At 30.1% G+C, this 12,422-nt stretch overlaps 1 protein-coding gene across 2 annotated transcripts in view; it reads right to left on the bottom strand.

Annotated features, from left to right (window-relative positions):
- Nucleotides 1–1,345: 1,345 nt before the first annotated feature.
- Nucleotides 1,346–12,422, bottom strand: part of LOC127727093 (glycogen debranching enzyme-like) — a 49,455-nt gene continuing 38,378 nt past the window's right edge. For both annotated transcript variants that reach the window (XM_052234504.1, XM_052234505.1), the window contains exons 25-29: nucleotides 12,076–12,287; nucleotides 10,022–10,119; nucleotides 9,500–9,587; nucleotides 8,196–8,384; nucleotides 1,346–6,792 (exon numbers count right to left, since the gene is read on the bottom strand). In XM_052234504.1, coding sequence (XP_052090464.1) covers nucleotides 6,640–6,792; nucleotides 8,196–8,384; nucleotides 9,500–9,587; nucleotides 10,022–10,119; nucleotides 12,076–12,287 — 740 coding nt within the window. In that variant the 3' untranslated portion in view covers nucleotides 1,346–6,639. The remainder of the gene's footprint in view (nucleotides 6,793–8,195; nucleotides 8,385–9,499; nucleotides 9,588–10,021; nucleotides 10,120–12,075; nucleotides 12,288–12,422) is intronic.

Below are 12,422 nucleotides of genomic sequence, written 5' to 3'. Positions count from 1 at the left end.
TCTTAGCTTAAAAAATATTTCCCTGTCCAGCTCCTATCTTGTAATTTCAACTCCTCACAGTGGGTTCAATATATCTCTATGAAACATAGTATAAAGTTGGATCATAATATCCATGTATGTAGGATGTACATGCAACTGAGATATCAAGCTAATTGTATTTATTATGTTCGCAGAACACAAATCTACACACATATTGAAGACCTCTTCTGTTGATATCCAAAAATGGTAACCTTATATCAAATGGTACAAAAGGTCAACTTTGTCTACCTGCCCAACTCTCTCTACTTTTCTAGCAGCAGTCAAAATTAGTTGCCAAGGTGCTTCACCTGTTTCTTTTTTTTTTTGGTCTTTCCACTTTTCTAGAGGAAAGATGTTTTGTTATTATTCTGATAATTATAAAAAGTAATTCTTCCACCTATTAAAAACTTTTTGCACAATTTTTGTTTTAAAAGATATTGAAAATATGTTTCGTACATGATATTGAACTCTTTTCCACACCCTGATGGATATCTCAAATATGTTTAATGTACCTGGAAAAAAAATGCTTATTCAGGACGACTCTTTTAATATATGAATAGAAAACCTGCTTTGTAAAAGACCAACTTACTGAGCCGGACCTTCTAGTTCATGTCACCCTACTGAAACACAATATTATGACTCTGAGCTGACTCGTTTTGGCTCTTACTGCCTAATGCTTTGTGCTAATGGGAGCAAGTACCTATTTTAAAGCCTTTGATTTAAACTGGCTGTGGATTATAAGAACCCCTGACCTCTGCACACAAGGTAAACACCCTACCACAAGACTACCAAGGCAGTTCTTTTCCACAAGAAAGTGAAGTCCCTTAACATTTGTTTTCTTGTTACTGCATCTTCAACTGTAAAAGATATTGACAAACAATTTTTTTTAGTTTATTCATTACATCTTCAGAAAACTTCAATCAATATGGTGCTGACTATTTTATTCCCTTTTTATAAATAAATTTGAAATGCCTATAAATTTTAAATTCAGTGTAATCTTGGGTAGATCATCCTTCAAGCTTGATCGACAATGGTAAATATTTGAAGGTGTAAAGCCCTTTGATTGATCTCTGAACAATTGGTTTTTGATTCTATATTACCGGTATGTTTATGTTGTTCTTGTCTTGAGTTGGTGTGAAATATAAATTACTGGATATAAAGCATCCATCAATCAATTTATTTGTTTGGCAATCAGCTTCACCATCAATCACACTGTTCAAAGTCCACATCATATCTCAGGAGCCATAACAGATTAGGTGAGCTTATTTTGCAGATCATCAAATTAATGTCAATTTTTCACTGTTCCATGAAAGAAATTTCAAAAGAATTTCAGATAAAAAGATGTTTATTCTTGGTAACAAATAATTATAATATAAGGTTAAAAATATGTAACACAAGCAAAAAAACTAAAACAAAATTAAAATATAAAACAAAATAACTTACTGGTACATATATCGGGTCAGCTGATTTAAAAAACAAAAACTATGAAAACAAATGACCAGATTGAATTTAGACACATTTTTTTATAAAATGACTCGGAAACTTCTAAGATTGCTAAATAATATTTACTAAATATACTAAATGGTTTTGTAGTCATCATATAGAACTCGAAGACATTAACTACAGAAAATATTTCATAAAAGTTCTGAAAATTAATGCCAACTATATCAGCCTGTAATCCTCCATGACAAAGTCAGGCACTGTATTCTGTTGGGTCCTTAATCTTAAATAAGAATAGGTACTAGCAAAGTCAATAAAAATTGACCAAACAATTCAAATTTAATATGTATATGACTATACACAAGAATTTAATTGGATGGCAGGGAGAGACAATTAAAATTCATACTTGGGATGAGTAGTCTCAGTATTAAATATGAAGACAAAGAGAAGTCTGGCAAACTGGATTACTGAACCAGTAAAACAAATGGACAATTTTTGCCTTCTTATACATAAGAATAGGTTCTTGTGTTTTCTTTTTTTACCACAAATTCTTTATTTGACTTTATTTAGAGTTTGAGTGAATAAGCCAACACATTGATAAACTCCTACTAAATCCTATATAATTCTATATTAATGCAGCCTAAAGTCATTGTTATAAGATGATGCAATTTTTTACACTTTGCCAAATGAATTTTTATTGTGTTTTTAAAAAAAGTATACATTACTGTCCTTTTTAGGCTACTAGTTGGGCGTTATCTTTCATTTTACAAGTCGCAAATCTGCAATATACAATATTGTTAGCTACTTAGAATTAGTAATTATTTCAGAATATGGGAGAATAGCTTCAATGTGAGAACATTATATTTAATTTCTTATTATTGTTATATTACATCATGGACAAGCATGTTTAACGTCCATGTAAAAACATGTTATTGTATTTACAATGGGATTAAGTTCCTCAAAGGATCATTTTCACTATTGTCTGAATTAATTATGAAGTTAAAATAATAAATGCAACAATGATATAAAGGGTAACCAACAAACCAAATACCCGTAAAAACTTATACAGGACTAAACATTTATTATAAAGCATTTTAATACTGACTGATACTATATAACAAAAATAATGATATCCTTTTGTTCTTTAGATATAGGTTCAAAAGTCACCTGACCAAAAGTTTGATCATAAAAATTTTCTTTGTGTAACAGTAAAGATCCATAAATATTCATCAGACATTATAGATTGAACATACACAATATTCACAGAGAGACAAACAAATCAAACAAGGTGATTCCTATATACTCTGACACTTCATTTTTGGGGGAGTGGGGGCAGTGTGTGGGGTATGAAAATATTCCAAGCAAATGTAATACAAAACAAATCACATAAAAAACCTGAATTTATCTGCTGCCATACTATATTTAGGCAAGGAAATTCTAAATATTACTACATACGGTTTACTAAATCACATTGTGCTTTGCATCATTTTAATAACTCTGTTAATAAAAATGATCATTTGTTCAATCCCGACAAATATCTTCCAGTGTTGACTTGGGGTTACAAGAAATTGTGTCATTTGTAATTGTGTAACTATAATTGACATTATTTTTTTTACTTTTTATTTGTAATATTCAGTGCCTATTTTATGTCAACTATTTCTAGTTTGTTAAGTAGTGGGGCCTGCAACAGTTCAATTATTTTGAATTACTTCATTCTATTACAAATTTTGAAACTTAATATCAGGTAAAAGCAAAAATCAAATCAAAGGTACTTTTTGAAAAATCTAATTCCATTGCTGGTAAAACAGCCCTATTTAGGCTTTATAATCAACATTAGAAAGTTCAAGAAAATACATTTATTTATCCACTAAAACTGGTATCATAATTTAAAAAAAAATATTCTTATCATATACATTAATCTGGATAAAGGTGAGCAAATGAAAAGTCTTTCAGATAAGCTTTACTATAATAATTTGTATTGTGATTTCTGTGAAAGAAGTTTTAAATTCATCTTTGTTGTCTCTGATTATGTTCTTCGTTTCAAGATGAAATATACACAAGGAAATATTTTTCTGATGTTATCTTAATTACAGAACTAATCAAAAATAAACCCCTCACCAAAATTTCTTTCTTTACATCATCTAAATATATACAGTGTATATATACAGGCATATATCTTGCCTCTGAAAAACAGATTTAGCAACAATAACTTGGCAGTACACACATATATAATTTTCATCTTCATCATGTAACAATTTTATCAGTATTCTTTGGTATATGTGAATCATAAAAAATATGTCTTATCTTTATCAAAACAAAGATGTACATGATTTCAACCAATAAAATGAACTGTTTCATTCAAATGGATTGTAACAGAAGCACATTTTTCACACACAGCTAATCCCTAAGACTGCCACTAAAAATGACACTTTTGAAAGTATTAAATTATGTATAATTGTTGTGATTTTGCATATGTATGTGGGGTATAATCTTCAAACAACAGAGAGGTTTCTATATAATATGTCTAAATGTAGTGAATTAATTTAATAGAGACTATCAAAGAATTGTTATGATTTAGTTCACCAACAGTTAAGAATGGCCACATACCAGATAATACCAGATAATACCTGATGAATTAAGGTTTTAAGATCTTCTTTGGTTGTGAGTATATTGTTTAGAATAGAATTTAATCAAATTGTTATCTGAGATCAATGGAGTTAACAGTTGTAATTTAATTTGGGTTATTATTGAAAAAAAATAGAGCACCAAAAAATATTTCTATACATTTTGTAATACCAGCAAATACTGATAGAAACAATTATATAATGGTGAACATTTGTAGTGTAACTTATTGAACATTAATAGTTTACATTGTATTCACACTTGGTTCATATAACAGTGAGTCAAAACTCTAGTATACAGACACATTTACACAACACCAAATATATATAGTCTAACCAGACTGCATTTTGTATGTAAAAATTTACTGGATGTATTATGCTATAGCTTTTACATTGATGACATTTTAAAAAATCTCTTTGATTTTTATTATGAATTTTGTTATTGTTGATCAATCTTTGCTAATTTTATATTCCTTAGCACAAAATACACAATTTTTGATTGGCATATACTTACTATGTTTTCTTTTTTTCCTGTTAGGTGCCATAAGATATTCTTTGTATTACTTTCTATGCTATAGAAGAACTAATTGCATGTGATATGTTTTTCCTCTGATTTACACAAGATTTTTGTTATTTGGTTATGTTAGGCAAAAGCTTTTGGTAATATGTTAATGATTTGGGAAGCCCATAGGCAAGACAGGCTTAAAAGAAGCCTTTGTCAATTTTTAACTGTCAAATTATACTGCAACAAATACAGTTTTACATCTTTTAACTGCAGGTTAAAAAAAATTACAATTTGGTTCCAAATATGTGCTAACATTTCAACATGACACACTTAGAGGGACTCCATAGTTATAAATGGAATACACCCCAGCTTAACAGTTTAAATTGCAAATATCATTTTTCAATAAATTGGCATTTTGGAAAATATCTAACACTAACTTAAATTACACAAAAGCTATTTAAATCTTCAGTATAAGCATAAATTACATTAATTATAACGTCACATAACATCAGCTTATTTGGTTTGTAATCTAAGCAAAAACAAAGAATGAAAATATGTACTGAAAAAAAAGAGGTAAAATATAAAAATAAAAAAAAACAACATTCTTTTCATGATTCTGAGTTCACATTTCTAAGTTTGTTTGCATAACTTGTGTACAATGTTTATTTTGTCTAAATTTCAATGTACCAACACTGCAAATACCTTAAAGTAAAGCGAACCTTATGTAATTAGCAGAAGTTTAATTGCAGTTTTGAAATTTATTTCTACTCACATTGTTTATAAATTTTCTTAGGAAGAGCAATTTAATTGCAACTACAACCATGAATAGTCTTGCAATCTCAATAACTACAATAAATCTATATTCTTTTCAAATTTCATCCCAAACACACCCTTTTTACATTTTAATAAAAGTACATTCTTGCAAGTTAAAAGACTGAATTCATCTGAATTGAAAAAAATACAAATGGTTTGCAATCACTTACATTATCTAAGTTCAAAAATTAGATGTTTTTATTTTGCTGTTTTGTATTTATAACACAAATATTAAGCTTTACTCCATATTCAAATTTGATATCTCTGATCTGATTCTTACTTTGTCAATACATACATACTGCAGCAGAATAAATATTACAGGGAGTACAATGATTGTGGATTTCATTGTTAAAATAGAAGGAAACTAATTGAGATCAACAAATAATAGAATTCTCATTATGTACATGTTCAACCCAAACTATATGTGTACTGTTGATTTAAATTTAATGCTGTAAAAAGCTTTATTTGATTCAAAATGAAAAAAAAGTTTAGTAAAACTCATTGGAATAAGTTCTTGTTATAAAAACATTTTTCTGCAGAAATAAAAGGTTGTAATAATTGTTAAAATAAGACAATAAAAAATATTGAATTCAGGAATATTTTTAAAGAAAACGATGCAATTTATCTAGTAAAAAATATAACTTGTTACAAGGTTCAGTCAATACTTACTGACCAAGTACCCATGGAGTAAACAGATCAGTTAAGATTGGTTTCACAGTATCAACTAAAACCACTGTCATACCATACAAACATAGGAATGTTTAAAACATCAATGGAATTACAAACTCCAAAACCGGTACTATGTAAATTATATGCTACTTTTATACAGGTAACAGCATATTCTTAATTTTAATGCCTTTTCTTGTTTAAAATCCATGATAATATCATATATGGCAGTGCCATCTCAAAAAATATCACAAAATATTAATAACTTTCAACAACTAGAAAAATTGAGTTAAGTAAACAAATGCATAGCACAGTGTGAAGGAACGAACAATTAAATGGACAGCAAAATCACTATATACTCACTTCGTAAGCAGCGGTCTAAGAACTGAGGATATAAATATATAAATTCAACAAATGTATAATGTATGCATACATGTGTTTTGTTCAACTTCGCAACTAACCTCAATATTTTTCCAAATGTTAAAAGAAGCATATATCACATCAAAACTTATCCTTAATATGCTAATCATATTACATAAAACTTGGTGTAATTGCTGACATTATATCAATGTATATCTAGGAAACAGATACAAGAACATCATGTTTGTCCTTTGGCTTCACAGCAGACTTGGCCAAGTCATCTTCTTCTTCTGCTTGATTCAAGTCATAAAATACTTCCAATAAACACCCAACACTCCAGGCCTGGGCAGCACAACTGTCTCTGCAATACTGAAAAAGGAAAACTAATTTAAGCATACAAATAAATATAAACATGTGCAGCATTTGAATGTTTTACATCATGATAATGCTCATTTTATGTTGCTTGAATCATTTTTAATTAAATCAACTAATACACAACGACAAAGGGACTGAATAAAAAATTACAGTAAAACTTCCAACTGAGGGATCATGAAACTAGAGGCTCTAAAGAGCCTGTTTCACTCACCATGATCTATGTGCATATTCAACAAAGGACACTCTCAAATATTGTAGAGGAGAGTAGAATTCATGACAAAATCTCTGTTTTGTTGATCTTGTAATGCTGATCATTTAGGGTATTTAGATTCTCTCTATCTTCTTCAGTTTTTGCTCAAAACTCAAAAAAGGGTAAAAAAATCCTCATTTAAGGGCAATCGCTCCTATAAAAAGTGACAGTCTACTAACTATATCGGCAAAATTTGACTTGTTAGTAGATCTTGCCTTGCTAATCATTTTTGTGATTTAAAGTGTCTATTTATCTATTATAATTTTTATCATATAAGGCAAAACGCAAAACAAATGGTAAAAATCATCATTAAAAGGCAATAACTCCAATAAGGAGTCATCGGACGATATCCTCCATATTGCCTTAATTGTAGATCTTGTCTTGCTTATTTAAGTTTCTATCTATCTATTATAATTTTTAAGATACAAGGCAAAAATGCAAAAAATTGGTTAAAATTGTCATCAAAGGACAATAACTGTAATAAGGAGTCGACTGACAATTTCGACCATGCAAATTTTATTTGTAGAACTTCTCTTGCTGATCATTTTTGCAAATTAAAGTTTCTCTCTATCTATTATAGTTTTCAAGATAAAAGGCAAAAATGAAAAAAAAAATGGTAAAATTTGTCATTTAAGGGCAACAACTATAAAAAGTCGTCCGACAGTTTTGATGTATATGGACAACTGGTAGAGCTCAACATTCTGAATATTTTTGCCCCGTCAGATTTTCTTTATTTTTAATGGTTTTCAAAATAATAGACAAAACTTGCATTTTACCCAATGTTCTATTTTTAGACATGGCGGCCATCTTGGTTGGCAGGCGGGGTCATCAGACAAATATTTCAAACTAGATACCACAATGATGATTTTTGGCAAGTTTGGTTAAATTTGGCCCAGTAGTTTCAGAGGAGAAGATTTTCGTAAAAGTTAACGGACGACGACGGACGCCAAGTGATGAGAAAAAGCTCACTTGGCCCATTGGGCCAGGTGAGCTAAAAACGAAAAGAGAATAGATTCAATTAGAAATTTATATTATTATCTATCTGGCCAATGAAAGCATTTTTTTTTTTACAGTTGAAAATAAATTGAATACAAACAGAATTAAAAGCCCCCATTTTATATTTTCCCCATTAATTAACAGTACATACAGATCCATGTGAATTAGTTAGTTCTGGTAATGATTGCCATGGAGAACCTGTGAGATGCTCAAAATGTACTGTCATTTTAGATTTAATATATCCCATAGTCTGTTTCCTTATTCCTGGCATTCTCTTCTCAAGTTTGTCGGCAAAGATTAATTTAGCTCTTAAGAAGTAACCCATCAGCCACACCCATTCCTACAAAATTTGTAATACAATATATGACATATCTAAGTTATTTTTTTTTAATGATAACACTGCTATCAAACTTTTATGTCTAAGCAAGGATGTATAATAGGACACGTTATTTGGTCCCTGAAATTGCAAAAATATTCTTTCAAAATTATGTAAGTTCTACTGATAAATGAATAGGTTGATATAATCTGGACACTTCAGTTCAGAAAAGTCAGTTTGAATGTAGCTATGATTTCATAAACATGTTATAATTGATATTTTTGACATAAACAGCAATTTTACACATAGTTTAACTTTTTGGGTAAAGCCTTGGCTCATATCTATATTAAAATGAAAAGATCTAAAAATGAGGCTTTTTTTTGCAGATTATGCAATTTTGTATGAAATGCAAGAAGTTAAGGCATATAAGTAAAACACAACCCAAAATTCTGTATGTGCCGGTCCCAAGTCGGGAGCCTGTAACTCAGTGATTACTGTTTGATGCTTACATCATATTTGGTTTTTGTTTAGAACATAAATCAGGCCGTCAGTATCTCCTTTGGATTGTTATACATTTGTCATTTCAGGGTCTTTTATAGTTGATATGTAATATGAGTTTTGCACGTTTTTGAAGCTCCATGGTGAACTTAATTGCTTACATCCACTTCATTTGAACTTTGGTGGATAGTTGTCTCATTGGCAATCATACCACATCTCCTTATTTTTATATTAAGTTGCTTACTGCTACATCACTTGGTCTCTGGTGGAATGTTGTCTCATTGGCAATCATACCACATATTCTTATTTTTTTATTAGGTAATTGAGACTAATGTTATGTGAACATTATGGATGTATTTGATAGATTTATACTTTTTTATTTTTGAATTCAAAGTGCCAAATAAGTGGCCTCATCATAACTTCTCCTTTGTCAAACAACTTGAATTAATAAGAATCCATAAATTAACAGGAATTAGTGTGTATGTGTATTCATGCCTTGATGTGTTATTCATTTCTCAGTAAATGAGTTCTGTGTGAATGTTTTTCTCTTGTGTCATTAAGTTCTTGTGCCTATCTTTGGATTAGCAACATGCTTAACATTACCTTTTTATGGGGTTAAATGTTATTTCAAATATACTCACAGGACCATTATGGTAATTAAACCCATGAGCTACTTTAGGATCATTAGAGTCATTGCTGTTATCATAATCTGCTACATATGACCAGTCACTGCAATGCATAAACAAAGCTGTATATATACTGTAAATTCAGAAATTATTGTGAGGTTTTTATTAATACGAATAACGTGACTACTTGAGTATCGCAATAATAAGAACTCGCATTCTGATATCAAATACATATATCTGTATGTAGCTTTTCCAAAATTCACAATAGTTAAACTCGCATTTTTGTTAATTTTTCAAAAATCGCAATAATTTCTGAATTTACAGTATCAAATCTCAAGTGACTGACATCTTAAAATAGTTGAAGTATCTAGAAATGATCTAGATTCAATGTAATATATTATTCTGATGTTATCTAAGGTGACTCTGTAACCAATACAAAATATTAAACTTTTAACGAACATTTTTTTTTTTAATTTAAACCTTTTCATTAATCATTTAAATTGATCCAACTATCATGAAAACTGAAATTTTCATTACCTTGGATCTAATGTTTTGACACCTAAAGGTCCCACTAAAATATCCTGTGCTTGTTTCAGGGCAGTCCATGCATTTTCTGGAGTAAATAATTCTGGTGCCTAAAACACAGAGTTACAATTTATTAAAGTTACTCTAAAGGAGCAAGCAAATGATGCGTATACTATGTATGAATCAGGGCTTCCAAAATTTTTTTAGCCAGCCGGACATTTTATATATTATCCCGATTTTAAACCTTTAAGAGTAAATAAACAAAAGGCAATTATGGTAATCAGTTGCCGAGTTGGCCATCCCAATGATTGTTATTTAAAAAAAAAGATATTAAACTTTCTTTGATTCAAATTCAAAGTTCTGACGTAAACTGTTAAATTGGCAGTGCATCATCCGAAGTGTGCAACATCAGCGTACTTATATCTGCCTTAGACTCTTTATTTGTGCAAAATAACGTTGTCAAAAACTTTACTTTCGTTTTTAAATCTGAAACCGGATGTTATCTTGACAATGGTAAAACATGGACCAAAGACGGATACGTAAATTCCGAGTACGTTTGCAAAGCATGAATGAGTGTAAGTAGCTCATTCTACTTTATTTCTTGAAGAAAATATTCGAAATAAACGTGAGATAAAGGTATCAATGACAATTTAAGCATTTTTAAAGAAATTAGGATGCATAATTAAATTTCACACCTGCGCACATGCGCACACCTGTACTAGTTCAAACAGAGACATGTCTCTGGTTCAAACAACGTGGTTATGACGATTTTTCATTTTCACCTCTTTAATTTTTTCATCAAATCTTATTTGTAAATGTATTTCTGATAATTTAAATCTTTTTGACTAAATTAATTAGATGCAAACCGGTGAAAAGTAAGAAAATAACTTTGAATAGACCGATCAATGTCCGGTTCAAAATAGTTTACCTGTCACCTGAACAGGTAAATTTCAGCTGTTCGACAACTAATTAGCCTTGATTGAAATGAGAAGGTATTAAAGTAGGGGTTGTTCTGATAGTACTTAATGATCATGTCACTTTTATGACTGGAAATGTGTGGCTGTTAAAGGCAAAAGGTTGGGTCAAAAAGATCGCGAATTATGTTAAATTGACCGTCTCTTAAAAAAGCCTTGAAAAATAAAAAGTAGATGACCGTTTCGTGCTTTGCCCAGCCGGACTTTTACCGGACATTATCAAATGTCCGGAATATGTGACCATTTTGGAAGCCTTGGTATGAATATCTACAAATGCTGCTTAATTGGTTAGATAAACTGTCCCCTTTAAAATATAGAAACTGACATTGTGATGTAATATATTCAATCCATTTCAGTTCTAGTTGTAAAAGTAGCAATATACTCATTATTTTTTTAAATGAATAAAAATACTACCTACATTCTACTTTGATGGTTTTACATCATTATTTCCTGACAAGAACTGAGTCTTAAGTTCTGTTAGTTATAAATGAATTCATCATTTCATAATTACAAAGTTATACAAGGAAGCATGTCCTTATTCATTAACTTTTAGAGGGGGAAATGAGAGATGAATCAAGGGTCATAAAAGAAACGGTGAAAGTTAATTCCAATGCTACCTTCAGTTAGTAGTCCAATATATATATATATTCCATTTAAATGTTAATTTGTTGGTCAAATAGGTATCTTTTTATCATTGAGACTTAAAAGATGTAAACATGTACAGATATGCATCTATATATAATACAGAGCCCATTGGGTGGAAGGCACAAAGAAATAGGATAAATTGTGCAAGCCACAGACCTTTTTTACAAAACAGGAGCAATGTGACTTGCCTACTTTCATGATAAAGTGTTTTATTCAACTTGTAATTCAAACTGTTATCTTTTATTTAATCATCACCCTTTGATCAATAATTGATTAACATGCTTCTGATGCCAGCAAGTACCAGAATTCAACATTGTTAAACACTCTGAAAAAATGTTTGATTTTTAACCAAGATGGCATTGTATTGCTTTTCAAATTATTCTGAAATTGTCATTATCTTATTACTCAGTGCCTGCGTTTTTAGTATATCTATTTTAAAATACTCACCACCACCATGGCCACAAAGAAATTTGGTCTTAATTGAAAATCTGCAAAGAATGGTTTGGCAAAGTAAGAATCTTTATAGATCCCTCTTTTGTTTATCAGTTCTGGGTGTGGTTCCCTGTCAGGCATTGGTGTAGAGTTGATCCAAAAGAACTCTTCAAAATTAGATTGTATCTTTTCTTCCCATTCTTTGAATGTAACTTTTACATCAGCACCTGAAACAAAAGTTACGAGATATAAGTAATAACAGACACTTGTAATACAAGAGATTGTCAAATTAAGCAAAATCTCATGACACCAAGAGGCCCTTGGGAAATCATTTGAAATGTTAAGTATGAATTAAAATCTTA

The sequence above is a fragment of the Mytilus californianus genome, unplaced genomic scaffold, assembly GCF_021869535.1.
Source record: "Mytilus californianus isolate M0D057914Y unplaced genomic scaffold, xbMytCali1.0.p SCAF_19, whole genome shotgun sequence".
Classification (NCBI taxonomy): Eukaryota; Metazoa; Mollusca; class Bivalvia; order Mytilida; family Mytilidae; genus Mytilus; species Mytilus californianus.
Note: the sequence above shows the minus strand (reverse complement) of the source record. Positions and strands in the feature narration are given on the sequence as shown.